At 39.7% G+C, this 18002-nt stretch overlaps 1 protein-coding gene across 1 annotated transcript; it reads left to right on the plus strand.

Annotated features, from left to right (window-relative positions):
• The first annotated feature begins 7068 nt into the window (after positions 1-7068).
• Positions 7069-8524, plus strand: LOC135708043 (alpha-tocopherol transfer protein-like). Its single transcript, XM_065229982.1, has 4 exons — positions 7069-7138; positions 7202-7506; positions 7566-7941; positions 8193-8524. The coding sequence occupies exons 1-4, from the start codon at positions 7136-7138 to the stop codon at positions 8454-8456; spliced, it is 948 nt and encodes a 315-aa protein (XP_065086054.1). The 5' UTR covers positions 7069-7135; the 3' UTR covers positions 8457-8524.
• Positions 8525-18002: the final 9478 nt, after the last annotated feature.

The following is an 18002-nucleotide window of genomic DNA, read 5'->3' on the forward strand; positions in this document are numbered from 1 at the left end:
GTGCGAGTAGCTCGGATTTTCGCGATGCGCGAGCAAAATTTTGATACGCTGCTCTTCTTGCTTGGACGGCATTTTGACAACTGAAGAGTGAATTCCAAAATCAAAATAGGAGCAACATTTTACACACACACACCTTCAAAATGAGGGGTGTTCAGGTTTTTTAAATGCAAAATTGAAAGAAATACGTCAAGTTGATATTGACCAAATTTTGACCGTATCACCCTTTAACTCATGCGTATGATCAACTGTAACTACACAGAGAACCAATAGACGATGCTTGGGACTAGCAATCATCCGCAATGTTTACTTCTTCTTAAAGTCGATCTCTGATCCGCAATCTAGTACCAATCACCGACGGACATCGATTGCCATCCATTGACGGCAATTGAATGTGCAGGAAGGCAGTTTCCACACCTGCGTAGGATATCGCACCCATTCAACACACATGGGCCGGGACCAACGGCTTTACTTCCTTTCCAAAGAAAGACGTGACCAGAGATTTTTATACCTCAGAAAAATTCCACCGATCTCGGCAGGGATTTAACCCAGACCCATTGGGGTGAGAAAGCAGTCACGCTTACCACTATACAGCCGGCACCGGCTCCTCAATGTTTAAAAACTTGAGATCTCAAACTAGGCAATACCAGCGCCGGCCGCGCCCGAAGGAATGGATAGAAATCTGTTGACGTGACTCGCTTTGATGGAAGCCGAGAACACCTCTTCCACGAGGAATCACTGGGATATTAGTTATATCTGTGTACGTTCTCAAATGCAGTCAATAATGTATCCCAAAATGGATCAAGCGTGCACTCTATTTTTCTAAACGTTCCGAAGCGTTCCGCCCAAGATCTAACAGGTACAATTTTCTACAATAGGGGCCTGGGATAAATTGTAATGTATTTTCCTCACAAGACTCAACTATGTTCTTGCAAACGGATGCATACCTTACCGACAGTATCGCTTTTCTTGTGTTCTATCTAAAACTGCAAAACAGATCACACGCGATTGAGATCAGGATTGTTCTTAACTGGGACAAAATAAGCGTAAACAAATTTTGGAAAATTTCGAAAAGAAAGAAAAGGAAAAATACACATAACCACATGAAAGCAGATGAATAGGGAACATGGCACTCTTTCTAATGCAACAGCCACCACCATAAAACCTCCATCGAACTTTTGGTATCACAGCACATTATAAACTGCGACAATTATAACCGATACGGAAGAAGGGTATTACCTAGGGGCACGAACGGAAGGTTGACGTAGGACCGCTAGTGGACGGAACAAATATGTTGATCATTTAGATCTTAACTTTTTCCGGTTTTTGAATTGGTAGCTCTGAAAAGGGTCGATTGTTTTTCAAATGGTGGCCACACCAGTGCAAGTCGATGCCGAGCCGATGACGGTGGCCTAGTCATGCTGCGTATTGCGGGAAGCCTTTCCTTCGGTCAATGTGGGTACTTCCGTAGTCGTCTCAGTGATGTCACGCATACAAATTTAACTGAAATGATACACATTTTTCTCAAAATTTTGAAACAGATATCTGTATATGCATATCACAGATATATATTTTTTTTTAATATACAGATTTTTCATAGTTGACGATGCTAATTTCAAATAACAGACTAAAGTGGTAATTTTCACACGATAGATGGGGAGATGAAAGTATAGAGTTGATAGATCCGTTAGAGTACGGCAGTGTGAAAATTGTGTATAGAGAGTAGATAGCGAGCAAGGACAACTTTTTAGGAAGGTACAAATTGGTTTGATCATTTCTTTTTACCAAACTCCCCCGTTGGAGGCGGATGGTGAGAGGTATTTCCCCTCACCACTACTGGCAAAAAGAGATGATCTGTCTCTTCATACAATTTTCACACTGCCGTACTCTAACGGAACTATCAACTCTATACTTTCATCTCCCCATCTATCGTATAAAAATTAACACTTTAGTCTGTTATCTGAACTTAGTATCTTCAACTATGTAAATCGTTGACTTCTCGCAGAAGTAATACAAAACTGATCATAACTCAAGAATTAAACAACATACGATCAAAACGTCAAAAAAAAGGGTATTTATTCAGCTTTCAAATGATATATAACAAGTAATTACATTTCACCGTTTTGAACGAACTGTCGCACTTTACTTGTGATCGATACCATCATGATCTACACAGTCGCTGGTGACACTGTACTGGCCAACTTACTCCACTTTAAACGCATTTGTTGTGCATTTGTCACTTATTTATCGCATCCTCAAAGTTTTCGATTGACAATTGCCAATATTTTTCGATCGGTCTGAACTCAGGGCAATTCGGAGGATTAATCTCTTTCGTGACGAAATTAACATTGCTTGCAGCATACCATTCTAGTACCGCCTTAGAGTAGTGATAGCTGGCTAGATCCGGCCAAAACATAACGTTGATCTTGTGTTCCTCTTTTTCAGACACTCTTTAACGTAAACCTTCGACGTCATTGTGTGAGATGTGATGAAAACCTTGGTTTTAAGGCCACAACTGCAGATTCCTTGCTAAATCATTAGTTTTCGAGCAAACTTATCAGCAAAAACAAATTTATACCTTTAGGGATATCCCCACGACCAGTTGACAGGTAAAATTTTCGTCCGGAAATTTGTTTATAATCCATTTTGACATATGTTTCGTCATCCATTAAAATACAGCCATCAAATATCGTCAAAACTCGTTCGTATTGTAATCAAGCTCGCTTTTTGGCCACTGAATTTTGTTTCAGGGAGCGACTCGGATGTTTACTGGCACAAAAAGATTTATATCCTTCTCTTGAAAGGATATTACGCACGGTGGAAAAGTTGGAATCGTATTTCTTTGCCAAATAACGTATGGAGACACCTGGGTTGCTTTTCACGTACATCAACACCTTTCTCCTCAGCTCTTTGTTCCTAGTGCCACTTTTATGATAGATGCGCTGTGCTCTATCCACACTCAGAGTATCCTTCTAACGTTTGATTACAAAACTCACCGTTGACTTTGGGAATTTTCACACTTTTGTTATTTTTGAGGCAGACCACGAAGGGTTCTCTAGATGTTTGTGCACAATTCATTTTCTTTTCTCAAGTTCCATGTTCCGTAATTTCGGCATGCGTCGATCAATCGAGAAAAACTTTTCACCAATTTCTTCGTCAATGAAACATTAACAAATTCCTGTCAAACGTTTTTTGTTTCAACCACCAGGGGCGCGGTGGTGTATTAAACCGTGCGTCCAGATTTACTTTGAATCGAGCTTTACTATGTTTAATTTACTTTTTTAATTTGTGTAATCGGTAATTCATTAATTTTTTTTCTCAGGTTTGTCTCACATTACTGGGACTTGATTTTTTTGTATTTTTAAACTCCAAGAAAAAAATACAAATCACTCGAAAAAAATATCAAGATGCTTCGACATGCATATCGGAGGTGAACAGGTTGAATAGAATGGGGCCAAGGATGCTTCCATGTGGAACCCCAGTTCCGATGTTGAAAGCATCCGATGTGATGCCATTCAGAGAGACTCGGAACGTCCTGTTCGATAGATAGTTGTTAATTGTCTTCACTAGGAAGATTGGAAGACCGTAGTGCTGCAATTTGAACACCAGGCCATTATGCCAGACATTGTCGAACGCTTTTTCAATGTCCAACAACGCCATGGCAACGAAGAAAATGATTTGGTAAGCGTTTTTATTATCGCTGCTTTTCTCCTCTCTTCCTTTCATTGGTGAAATGGTGAGCGATCAACCGATCATTGAACTCGCTCATGTGAGCATGCGCAATGTGTCGTTTGTTCGATTTGCGCTCTATCGTTGCGTCCGTGTTTGGAATTTTCGTCACATATTTTAATTTCGATTTTTTTTAATGTGTCCTCCAGTATAGAAATTTAAGACGTAGTCCTACGTCAAAATGTTGGCTAGTAAATTAACCATGGAAATGTCGCTATGATCAGAGCTGAACTCAGTTGATTCAATAAGAAGAGCTTTGGCATCAGCGGATAATGGCAAACTATTTTTATCAGGGTGCTCGTAGACTTGAAATGAGACGGTCGGATGATTCCAGGAACCGATTCAAGAGATTTGTGTTCGTTGCGGTTCTGGAAAATTTACGAGTATGATATTGTAGCGCTTGATGTCTTTGTTTCGACACTCCTGGGACAATTGTCAGATCGAAACATGAAACGACGATATTATTTGTGATCCATGCAGAAAAATGTTATGAACAGATACTGGTAGGGAATACCACGGATAGTTGTCAATCAATCTGTTTCATAGCAATAGTCTTCAAACTTGGTAGAGGCGATCTCTTATCCCGATTGATTTGCATCTGTATGATAGTGAACTATCTATACCTGTAATTGACACTGTCTTTTCCCAATTCTGGAAGAAACGACGCGCACTATTGCCGTCGTTAGACGTTCCGGCTCCACCCGAACGAGGTTTGTCAACATTTAGACCCATTGCAATTCGGAATCGTTCCCGAAAACCCTTTTTCCTTTGCATTATTTTTGGGTGTTTGGCTCCTCTAGCTTGCCATTTTGCACGTCTAAGCGATATGATACATGAAAAAGCGTAGGGTCGATAAAACAAACTTGAAAACATCTTTATTTACTGTCTGTCGAGACACTGACAGACAAAAGCAAAGCATACTTCTTAAGCAACCTGGTTCAGTGTTTTACTCTTTGTCGATATCACACACACATGCAAACGCAACATGGTATCTATGTCCATGCAATTTTAAGAATTCTTGGATGAAGCGCGGATATATAATATAATCACGCTTCACGAAAATGAGGGATTAATCTTTAATTTGGAAATGTCAATGATTAAAAATATATTATGAACTTTGTTAATCATATTTTAATAAGCGGTGGAGGTTTTCAATTGCCAATGATGACATTTGGTAAAACTCCTATTGCAATGTTCCTCCGAAAATCTCCTAATAAAGTGTTCTGCAAATTGTTGCCAAAAGTTAGTATTTTCCAGTGAAAGTGAATGATTTGCCACAACTATCCTCAGTTCAAGATGTACTTATTGGAAAAGTTTCTAAATTTTAATAAAAATCTTTAATTACTTTTCAAATATGCATCATAGCGATACACAATGTTCGATAAAAATGTGAACTTTGATGCATTAATAAACTTTGTAGAACATTTTAAAGCAATAAAATTATTGTATTAAGAGATATTGAAAAAAAACTGTTTTAATGGCTTTTCACAATCAATGCATTATATCTCGTCAACGTTGAGCGATGCGAAATTGCTGTTATGGGCAAAATTGCTTGTTTTAATGTGATCTACATTTTTTTGTAAAGACACTAACTCATTCTTTTTTTTTTTTTTTTATTTTTTTTTTTGTTTATTAATTTATTTGATAAGGCTCAACCGAATTAAATTTACAGAGCCGAGGATTCTTGGTCACTTTACAATACATCTTAAAACTATAGTCAAAAGGTACAACACAATAAACACTTTATCTTCCGCTATCCAAAAAGCCTCCTCCATCAGAACTGGAGCCGCTTCCAGTAGTTTCATTGTATGGCAAATTGTTGTATGCCAACGAGGGTCAGAGCGCGTCCATTGCAACAATGGACGCAAAACGTGGTCAGCACTCACACACTCATCACGAAACGGTTGCTTTCCAAAGTCGACGACGCATCGACCGAAAGAACTGCTGATGAAGAACAATGAGGAAGACCACACAATGGTTGCTGCCGAGAAAACAGACGATCGCGTAGCACACATCGAGAGTGGCCTACTTTTGTCGACAGCCGAGTGAACACTGACTAACTCATTCTATAAATATTAAAGAAAAAAGTAAAACTTGTATCACCCTAATACGTGGATACTAGACTGATGCAAAATATGAAATTTTCGCTCCACAGTGCTCAAACGGTTCCAAATTGGGCCCTGATTATCCTCCCAACATTTGAACTCATTTAGTGAGAAACTGACTTGGCACAAACCATTTGAAGTTTATATGGGAATTACTATGAAAAAACCATAATTTCGATTCATATATATTTCTAAATTCACCAGTTCACTCTACTTTAAAAAATAATAGCTGAACTTATTGGAAATTTTCTCAGCTACAACTTTGTTGAAGACCACTTTTCGATCAAAAATTATTAATGATTAAAGTTACTAATGTCTTATCATTATGCTCAATCAACTGTTCAGCAGGCAACATTGGTGTTTAAGGCGCGTAGAATAGAGGACAAAAATCATGCCTACAATGTCACACTGCAGAATACAGTGTTGCCCACAATACAGTTGCTTAATCTTGCCATAAGATTATCAATCTCTTTAACAATTAATAACTATTTAAATTGACGTTTGGCTGAAAAACGATGTTGTGCAAAGTTGTAGCTGACAAAAATTCCCATTGGAATAGCAATAGAATTTGTTAACAGTACAATATGTAGAAAGGCTAAAAGACAATGAACAAAAAGTTTTGTTTTCCCATAGTAATTTCCATATAAACTTCGAATGGTTTGTGCCAAGCCAGTTTCTTATCAAATGAGTTTAAACTTTCGGAGGCTAATCAGGACCCGATTTGAAACCGTTTGAACACTGTGGAGCGAAAATTTCAAATTTTGCATCAGTCTAGTGGATACATCATCACCCTAATTGAACGAAAAGATAGATTATTTTAGTCCAATAAACTTCTTCGAAGACATTGCCCTTGTTAGGTTCGTTCCACTGTTAAATAAAACTAGCTATACCGGACCCACGGATACAACGTATATTTGATATGAGCCAGGTAACACGGTAGCAAATCATGTCTACTATGGGTATTCCTACAGTAGAAGCTACATTAGTTAAGTATTGCCGTATTGCATATCAAAAGGCAATGTTGGTATGATTCATGATTTAATATGTTCTTTCGTTGAACAAGATAAGGTGATGTTAACAACCCTCAGCATCACAGGTGATATCTAATCTATATAAACGCACGTGGAAAGCAGACAACTTTAGCAAACTTCCATTGGAAGAGGTACGTAAAACCCAACGTTGATATCAGCGAATGATGATAACATCCCTTCCATCTGTGAATATTTTTTGCTTCTTGGAGCTCTGTATCATTTCTGCTTTGGTAGCCGAGCCGCCCGGATATCCTGTGATTGTCTATCGCAATAATGGTAAGTGACTAAGTTTCGTTTCACTGAGAGCATCTGTCATAATTTTTAATGTGTTTATTTTAGGCAGATCTCAACATTCGCCCAATATCGGATATCCTTCGTAAGAAAGCCAAAGCAGAATTAAATGAAAATGAAAATCTTATCGCCGGTGAATTGGAAGCCATTCGCACCTGGATGAAACAATCGCAACACATCCGAGGTAGGACAGACGATCAATTTCTGGTGGGTTTTCTACGAGCTTGCAAGCATAGTATTCAACGGGTAAAGGAAAAGATGGACATTTACTACTCAATTCGATCAGTACTACCGGAAGTCATGGCCAATAGAGATCCACTGGATCCATTCGTTCGACAGGTTATCAAAATGGGGTATAAAGGATTTATTTTTGATGTCTCGATTATGTAGTAAATTACCTTAACATTTCCAGTGTATCTGTACCATTACCAAAGACAGTGAACTCAGATGATCCAAAAATTATGCTCATTCGGGGCAATGCATTCAATGGAGATGTTTGTGACTTTCCGGATATTCTGAAAGTATTTACAATGATAGGCGATATTCAGTTTCGAGATGATGATCAAATGTTGATCTGTGGTGAAACGGCTATAGTTGATCTTGGAAATTCATCGAGCGGGCACTTTTTCAACTTCAACTTATCATTTTTGAAGAAGGCAGCCATCCTAAACCAACAAGGAAGTCCTTTGCGGCAGAAAGGCTTCCACTTTATAAACACTCCTAGAGGATTTGATATCGTGATAAACGTGTTCAAAGGTCTAATGACGGAAAAGAATCGTGATAAAACGGTATGAATACATGCTCTGTACACGTGCCAGACGGTAGAACCCATAAATTTCGCTATTTACACATATGGTTTGATGATAACAAGATGAAAAATAGAACAGACGCTTCTGTGGTAATCGATACGCGTCACGCTTACGCAGCATGTGCGAGCGTTAAATTTGTTATCAGCTCTTATCTGCCGTCTATAGAAATTGACTGAGCGCACTACTAGGTGGTTGCCAATATTGATAGATTTGGCACTTTCTAATTTCAGATAATTTCCCATGGATCCAGTTTGGAATCGTTACATAAATATTTCCCAAAATCAATTCTGCCAGCAGAATACGGTGGAGATTTGGGTCCTGTGCAGCAGTTTGTGGACGATTGGGAACAAAAACTAATTGACAATCGAGAATATTTGATCCAAGACCAGAGTCTAGGCGTTGACGAAAGCAAACGCAGAACGACGAATCCAATCGCTGAGGAAAAGGATCTTTTTGGAACGGTCGGCTCATTCCGAAAGCTAGAGTTAGACTGATAAGTTTGAATGCATTTCAATTTGCCCTAGAATTTCAATGAAGCATCGTTCCATTAGAATAAGAGTTTTTTTTTGTTGAATGGTGCTTGAAGCACATACTTGACAATAAATCCATAAAGGTTATCATTTGTGGAAGATGAAAAGGTGTGTATTGTTTATTTATTATGGTAATGCATTATCGGTTTTTAAACCTTAAAGCCTATTCGTTTACGGCACAGTTTGCGCATTGTTTGGTACAGGGTAAGTAAGTCAGTTTTTGGCTCAAAAGGTTCCCTAATTGGCCCTACCTTAATTTTCAATATTTTTCATTCTTTACCTAATTTATTCATGCAAGGGTTGAATACACATTTTGTCATATGCCTACGCGAATTGTATGCCAAATTTAAGTTAGACCCTAAAGCCCAAAACTGAAGTGGTAGTTCCATAACTGGCTCACTTACCCCTTCTATATACAGTGGATATAATTCACACCAAATTATGTACTTCTAGACCTCGTAGGTCTTATCGTAGTCCTTTGAATTTGCCTTATGTTTTTATAGCTTTCTTATGGATGATTTTTAGCCACTTCTGGGCAAGTTTATCACCATAATAATTTGTTTTATGGTTAAAATCACAAATTAGTCCATTTTGAACATAATTAGTCTCTTACCACCTACTTTGCATGGAAGATGCACCAATCATGGTTATCCACAAACTTGCAAAGGCTCGTTTCAGCTAAAATACATTTTTTTTTCGGAATTATGAAACAATGAGACATTAAAATGATAATTTGAATTTGTAAAATGCAACAAGAAGATGTAAAGTTTGTGTACGACACATAAACCGGAAAAATGTTTTATGGTCATTTTTTAATCATGAAGTTAAATAAAACTTCAAAATCTACCTCGTAAAAAATGGCAGATGTACCAATGCATTACATAAAAGAAATGATCAATAAAAACATGTGAAGGCACAATAAATAATTAAAATTGCACCAATAAATCTAAAAATATTCTCCTTAAACCAAGAGAGATAAATAATAAAAAAGATTAATCATCCCCAAAAAATGTTATAAAATGTTCCCTAGAAATACTGTAATGATCTTTAAAACACATAAAATGTGCCAACTTCAGCAATTTTTAGAGAGCATTTCATCTTTCCTTAAAGTGTAGATTTACTGTCCTGCCCTTTTTTGTTAAGCTAGACGAGCGAAGCAACGGGCAAGCATCTAAAAAGGATTAAACGTTCCCCAAAAAATATGAAATGAGTTAAAAAATAAAATTGAAATGTGCTACTAAAAATATATATTACGCCCATTCCACGCAAAACGGAAGAATGCCCACGCAAACCAATACCACTATCGAAAAGGGAAGAGTTTCCCATACCCGATGATGACGCATTTCATAATTGTTTGGAAACATAGGGTAGAGAACTACTTCGGCCTAATCTCCCATTTTGGGCCTATCGAGCAGAAAACTTCAAATAAATCCATGATTTCAGAGTTAACAAGTCAATTATGCGTTTCGTACGATACTTTAGTTTATAAGCTACGGAACGAAGTCACTGAGAACGCGTGATATGAAGGTTTGCACCCATTATTCCCAAAAACAAATGAAGCACTCCGACCGAATCAATTTTTATCTTCATCCGATAGGCCGAAGTGAATTGATTGGCGTTTCAATGGCGTTTCAATGGCGTTTCAATGCGTTAGGCCGAGTTTAGAATCCGTAGACCGAGTTTGGCGTCAAGAAAAAGTGTTCGACTTTTGACAATATCTCAACGATTGGTTTCTCTTTATCAAATCTTACGGTACGTACGGAAAGTTAAATGAATTTGGAAGTCATCAGTAACAATAACATTCCGTTTGGTGCTAAACTGTGCTAGATTAAGAAAGACGAAGTGGGGATTGTGCTTGATAGGCCGGAAATAGGGTAGTTAACCCTATTATATTTTTCTTGTAGTGTGGATTTACTGCTCTGCTCATGTTTTTCATAATTAAAGGAGCAGAGCAACGGGAAAGCGTTCAATAGAAGCTTCTAAAATAAAAAGCTTCTAATGTTCCCGAAACAATATGAAATGTTCCCCAAAAATACGAAATATTCCTTAAAAAGTTGAAATAACTCATAGAAATCGCAGATGTTTATGGAATATTCCATATTTTTTATTCGCTCATTTCATATATTTTAGGAACATTTCAATATTTTTAGGGAATATATCTTAACTCTAACGGCGCCGGTGGTGTAGTGGTAAGCGTGATTACCTCTCACCCCAGCAGGCCTGGGTTCAATCCCAGTCGGCGCCGCCGGGATGTTCTGAGGCATAACATCTCTGATCACGCCTTCCTTCGGAAGGGAAGTAAAGCCGTTGGTCCCCGGTTCATGAGTTGATGGGTCGATAGGTAGGGTCCAGATGTGGGAGCTGCCTTCCTGGCACGTCGGTAGCATTGGTGCTCAGCACGGAAAACAAGATCCACGGAAAAAACAAACCAAAGGAAAAAAAATCATAACTCTAAAGATAAAATATTTTCTTTTTATTGATCATTTCCCTTATTTAATGTTACTGGTGCATTTTTACCTATTTATGGTTCCACATTTTTTTATTGAGCGTTTCAACCTAAATATGGACACATCCGCACGATTGTTATGGGTCAATTATTGGTGCAATATATACGATGAAAAGAGTGCCACCGATAGAAGAGATGGGCGAGGAAGAGCATCTGGAGCAGGAGGAGGAGGAGGAGGAGGAGGAGGAGATGGTTGATGAAGAGCCGGACTTCATCATTGATGAGGATGTTGAAGAGCCGGTTGGAGAGTTCTGAGGTGACAATCGGAGTGTTGATGTTTCATGAATATAACTGTTAAGTGAGGGCTGTGAGGAGTGCTTACTGGATGACATCCCCTAGTGCGTAATGTTGCTAACCTACCAAGAATGAGCATGCAGTGCACGATTCTGGTGAGTATTCATTTCATATTTTTAGACAGGACAGGACAGGAAAGTAGTAGGAGATAATGTTTTTCACTAAAACATGCCTTTTCGGTCTCAAAATAGGTTTTCGGCTTTTCGGATTTAAACATAAAGTATTGATTTTTGTATCAATTAAATTTTTACTCCACTTTATGAACGAAGTAGGCTATGCCGGCGAACGGTCGTCTTTATTTTTGCTGTCAAGATTTTTTCTCGTGATTCCCCGTTCTGAAGTGCTTCTAATGAAGAACAATCCCCAGTTTAGTTTTCGTGAAGTGGATTTTAGTCTGAAATGTTAGTTTCTGCTAAATTGGAACGCTGTTGGATACGGTTGTTTGTTCTCTGTTTTGTGGTGCGTTCGCGTTCATAGTTTACGGCTGCATTTGCCGGATTAGCGCTGGCGCTCTGCCTCCCGGACGTTTATACGTGTGTGATTGGTAGTTTTCTCGCTTTCCGGGAAGTTTTAGAATAGAGAAAGAAAACGTGATTCAACATGTTTGCAAGCATCAGAAGAAATGTCGCAATCTGCGTTATTTGATTTTCTCCCGGACCAGAAATTAGTGGCATCGCGAGTGAAAATTTTTAATTTCAGTTTATTTACGCGCTGCAAGGTGCGTGAAAGAGTTCGGCACAATCGGTGTTGATGTTGGCTCGCTGCTTGAAACTTTTTTTTGTGTGTTCGAAAGAAATTGATCGAAAGTGTTCCAAAAGTGCTTCTGGACGTGTTTCGCAGTTGGGAGTGGTGAAATTCGTAAATTCGCGGTTCATGTTCAGTGAAAATTCCGTATCACAAAATTGCTCACCGAGTTCCCTTTTTTTGCCGTTTGAAGACGACGGGCATGTTCTTATACATATCTCGATTGCATTTTCGAGGGGACGTCCAGAGAGCCTTGAGATTTAGGCGTTGTTGATTTTCCGGGCAGACGAGTTGGTCGCCGGTAAGGTCCAGTAAGTGCTGTCAGCAGATGAAGCAGTATTCGAAACAAAATTGGTAAGAAATGTCCATTCAAATCGTTTTATTACAGTTAAACAAATTTCAAAACTATATACGTGCCAGATTTGGAAATAATATTTTTTGAATCTGGAAGTGTGTTTATGATACCATTATCCATTTGATAAAGGTAGAGTGAACATGCGGGGCTTATTGTAAGTAAAAGTGACCTCGGAGTGGTCGTGAATTACCAGGCATTCTGAAATGGGTCACTGGAGCTGCAATAGAGCTAACACCTTCTAACTCCCGGACTAAACCTGCTTTAATTGAAGGGTAATAAAAAGCAGTTTTCTTCCATAATAACACTGCCGGACAGTGGGGGTTAGATTGTACACACACACACACACACACACAATATATACGATGAAAAGAGTGGCAATTTTTTACGATTTATGTGACGATTTCAATTTGACTATTTTGAAAACTGGTGAAACGATACGTATAGCAAAACCTCCGGCTCGAGAAATCTGACTGGACCTAGCTTTGTGTTCAAGATCGTTATCATTGGACTGTCTGTGGAAGGTTATCAATGATTCCCATGGTAGTGATCATTTGCCAATCTTTATTTTAATTAAGTGTGGCCCTCACTCTGCAGAACTATCTCGAGTTCCATTTGATCTATCGACTGGTAGAAATATGCAACAGCGGTGACAATCGGTGTCGAATCGATAGATACACTTCCACCGTTAGATAAATATCGATTCCTTACCGATTTGATTTACAAAAGCTCACTGGAAGCACAAAAAAGAAAAGTTCAAAGTGCACTCTTCAAAAGTAGACCAACCACACCTACATGGGACGAAGAATGCACAAAATTGTATTTAGAAAAATCTTATGCTTTCAAAGCTTTTCGTAGACACAAAACCTCCACTTACTTCGAGGAATATTTAAATCTTGAGACAAAGCTGAAACAATTAGGGGAAACGCTCCTATAGTTGCGGTACGTTAGAAGCGTTACCTAGGTTCCTATAGTTGTGCATGGAGACTCAATACACAACTATAGGAATCTAACGCTTCTAACGTACCGCAACTATGGTAGCGCGGCTATTGGCGCAATTTCGTTGAGGGACTCTCACGAGAAACCCCAATGAACAGCTTGTAGAGGGTGGCTCACGTAACCGCTCATCTTCTAATGAGTGAAGAATACACGAACCGATGGGTATTTGATTTCGCTGAAAAAGTCTTTCCAGGCTCAGTTCCAGCACAACATATTCATCGAGAAGCGTCTCCGAGCGGCAGCTCTCTGGATAGACCGTTCACAATGCTGGAATTCTCTGAAAAATCTCACAAATATCGCTAAAATATGCTTGCTAGGCTCATTCAATTCCTTACTAGAAAACAACAATCTACCGCTTGAATGGAGACAGGTCAAAGTAATAGCCATTTAAAAACCTGGCAAACCAGCGTCTGACCATAACTCATACCGTCCAATTGCTAGGAAATTATTGGAGAATATGATCCTTCGGAGCCTCGATCAGTGAGTAGAATCAAATAACTTGCTATCAAATACACAGTTTTGGTTCCGCAAGAGCAAAGGAACAAACGATTGTCTAGCGCACAAGGAGCAATTGGCTTCAGTATTCATTGAAACTCAGCTTTGGATTCAGTTTCCATTGAAAGTCTTTCAGACAATCTGCACAGATGTGAACTTTCTGGAATATTAAATAATTTCTTGTACAATTTGATGTCATCAAAGCAAATGAACTCTTTCTTGGACAACTGACTACTATAAAAAATTAGATACATGGGCCTGCCTCAAGGCTCATGTCTCAGCCCTCTTCTTTATAACTTTTGTGTCAAAGATATGGACAACTGTTTTGCAAAACAGTGCACGCTAAGACAACTTGCAGATTACGGCGTGGTTTCCGTAAGAGGTTCACAGGGGATCGAAAGCTGTACCCATCCCAAATGCAGCGCAATCTTTTGGGCAGAAACATTACTCAATCATTGTCTTTCAAGTACCATGGGGCCTGGTTTGATTCAAAGTGCACTTGGCAAAAAAAAGTCACCTAATAAAATTGGAACGAATTCAATGTCGTTGTCTGTGTATTGGTCTCGGCTGTATTAACTCAACGCATTACATGATTCTCGAGGTTCTGGCAGAGTAACACATCTCCAGAACCGTTTCTGGGAGCTCTCTCTCTCAGAATACTAATCAAATACGGAGTGACGAACACACTTATAATTGCAAATTTTAAAGAAACTTGGGCTGAATACACAATCTCGATTTATAAGAATCTACTACCACTACATATCGTCGGATATGTGTCTTCCGTGTTATACTCCAGGCCATGCTCACTTCACCAATCGCAGTTCCTCAAATGAATATGATCTGACCATGAAACAAGCAATTCAGGGGATTCCCGATCAACTCGGCCTATTATTATCCCGTGTATTTTTTAATGAAAAGTACCAACACGTCAATTGCATGAAAATATATTTTACTGACAGATCCCGTCTCACCGGATCCACTGGCTTCGGTCTCTACAATGAAAACTCTAGCGGGCAGCAATCAACTTCGCATTGGGAATGATTTCCAACATGCCCGCAGACCATTACTTCATCTTCTCGGATAGTCTCAGTTCGATTGAGGCCATTCGGTCGATGAAACAAGGTAGGCACTCATCTTATTTCCTTTCAAAGGTAACGGAGCAGATGAGTGTGCTGATCGAAATATCATATATGATTACCTTTGTATGGGTCCCTTCACATTGCGCAATCCCAGGTAATCAGAAGGTGGACTCTCTCGCAAAGGTGGGCGCGCAGGATGGAAAATTTCACACGATGTATTTAGTTCGGCAGAGTATCCTTTCGAGTTGGCAAGCCGATTGGGACTCTGGAAATCTTAGACGGTGGTTACATTCAATTATTCCTAATGCTTCTTCGAGAGCGTGGTTTAAATGCTTGGGTTTAGTCGTGACTTCATTCGCGTAATGAGTAGACTTATGTCCACCCACTACTCGCTAGATGCGCATCTCCATAGAATAAACCTCGTGGACAGCAACATCTGTCGGTGTGGAAACAGTTACGATGACATCGATCACGCAGTTTGGCAATGTACGGATAATGACACCGCCAGAGAGCGACTTTTGAATACCCTCGAGACCCAAGGAAGACAACCCTATGTGACGAACCCGCGATCTCTGCTATTTATGTGTTTCTGCAAACGTCTAGTATAAGCATTTAATTCCTTCGTCTTTTGTCTCTCTTTATTAGATTTTATTTGACTTGTCCCCCGTCGCTATGAGTCTCATCGTCGCTCACTGGTCACCATAGCCGATCGAACTCCAGATAATTCTAGAATCGCACTACCGTTCATACTAGTGACAAATGCTTCGATGAGACAACAAAACCCCACCCCAAACTTCTCCCCTGATCCTATCCTTGACAAATGTACCCCTCTAACCTCGGGTATGCCGGGAGTATTCGGCCCAACTCTTACTAGACATAGAATGAAGTGAATTTTGTTACAAACTATGAACAATGAATTATCGGCTCCGTAAAGCTAACGCGATTGAGCCTTCCAAATAAACGAACTGGATAAAAAAAAGGTTGATGAATTGTATATAAATCAGATTATTTAGGGATAAGAATCAACTATTGATAACCAAGCACTGATTTACAAGAAGCAAATTCAAAACATGACTTGAAGCAAACTAATTTGAATACTTAACTTAATCATGAACACTTCACATCATCGGTATGAAATACTGTGGGTATCAATCGGTCTTGTTTTGTGATAGCTCCGGGCTTGGTTCGTGATAATTTAATTTAATTTGTTTTTCGCATACATTTTTTCTCGAATTTTATTTACTACAAACCCCGTGGCGATTGTTTAATCATTCCTATCTGATATTTGCAAATGCTTTGTTCTTGAATTGCTGGTTTGGTTTTGATGTGGAGGCTTGGCGCGTGGTTGTGGTTGTCCGGCAAATTATAAAGGAGAAAACGAACGTTTTACAACGCATTCCCGGCGACCCAGTGGTTCATCTGATAACTCTAGAAGAGAAGGCTACCGCGGTAGGTCAACACTTCTTCAGCTCCCATAATCTCGGACAAAACATCGTCAGCCCTCACGAAGCTGAGGTTGCTGAAAACGCAACCAATCTCCATCAGATTCCTAATATTTTCCCAAGGAATCCGAGATTACGGCTGACGAACTGTTGGCCTATATCAAATCATCTAAAAACACGAAGGCCCCAAGTTTCGACTCCTGAATCTAGAACTCAAACACTTGATTTCCAGATTCTACAACCACCTGGCACTGATTTTTAATATGTGCCTCCGACTTGGCTACTTCCCCTCGTGCCGGAAGTCAGTTAAAGTCATACTTATCCGGAAACCTGGGAAGGATCCGCCCTCCTCTTCAAGTTATCGACCAATCAGCCTTCTCTCAGGGTTATCAAAACTGTTCGAAAGAGCAGTCTACCACCGGCTCCTAACAGTGCCGAAGAAAACAACTTGTTACTCGAGGAACAGTTTGGTTTTCGAAAAGGTCGTTCGACCGTCCCCTAGCTGACTCGAATAACAAACAATCTCAGACGGAACAAATCTGTTTCGAAAACATCTGGCATGGCGTTGTTGGACGTTGAAAAAGCGTTCGACAATGTCTGGCATGATGGCCTGGTGCAGCAGTACGGTCTTCCAATCTTCCTAGTGAAGATAATTAACAACTATCTATCGGATAGGACGTTCCGAGTCACTCTGAATGGCATCACATCGGATGCTTTCAAAATCGGTACCGGGGTTCGAAAAGGAAGCATCATTTCAACCTGTTCACCTCCGATATGCCAGCTCTCCCTGATGGTGGATCGTTGTCTCTGTTCGCAGATGTAGATGCTGTCTACAAACAAATCATCCTTCCCGTAATCGAGTACGGTATGCCAATCTGGGAGAGTTGCGCCAAATGTCATCACCTCAAACTCAAAAGGATCCAGACCAAGATCCTTAGGATGACCCTAAACAGTCCCCCGCGAACTATAAATTCTGAGATCCTCCTCCTGGCTGGAATTCATACATTAGACGAACGGAGAGTTTTTATCCTGGAAAGGTTCAGAGACACCTGTTTCTCGTGATTCCCCGTTCTGAAGTGCATTTAATGAAGAACAATCCCCAGTTTAGTTTTCGAGAAGTGGTAACGGAACCAACGGTTATGGCTCAGGTAAGGCCGGTACTTTTCCGAGACCTCTTCCATCCCGACAATTTGTGACGTTGCGAACAATTTCGGCCTGAGAACCCTTTCACATCGGGAAGCAGCCGACCAACGGAAACATGGATGCCATCTCGAGAGCGGCAGAAGAACCCAGTTTACGGACAGTCAACTAAATTGGTGAGTTCGTTCCAGTTTAATATTTTTTTTTTGCCATATACTTAGGTAGGGTAGGATGGTCTAGGACGCGCCCTGGGGTGAATTCTGCCACGTGGAATCCCGGAGTGAGAGTGCGGCGAGGAGCCACGTGGGGCCGTTTTGGTCTCGCCTATGTATTTATAAACATTACTTACATTGGATTTCCTTCGAGTACGGGCAAGGTAATCGACGAGCAAAGACCTATCTCTAAATGTTTTAATGTTTGCAAATTTACAGAATTTTTAGTTTCGTGTTTCGCGATCGC

The sequence above is a fragment of the Ochlerotatus camptorhynchus genome, unplaced genomic scaffold (assembly GCF_037179485.1).
Source record: "Ochlerotatus camptorhynchus isolate MF236.1 unplaced genomic scaffold, CSIRO-AGI_Acam_v1.1 ptg000324l, whole genome shotgun sequence".
Classification (NCBI taxonomy): Eukaryota; Metazoa; Arthropoda; class Insecta; order Diptera; family Culicidae; genus Ochlerotatus; species Ochlerotatus camptorhynchus.

Excerpts from the sequence above, each read along its gene's own strand:
- LOC135708043 (XM_065229982.1), top strand. Across the intron at positions 7,507-7,565 it reads CGACAGGTTATCAAAATGGG|TGTATCTGTACCATTACCAA; the intron begins GTATAAAGGATT and ends TAACATTTCCAG. Across the intron at positions 7,942-8,192 it reads AAAAGAATCGTGATAAAACG|ATAATTTCCCATGGATCCAG; the intron begins GTATGAATACAT and ends TTCTAATTTCAG.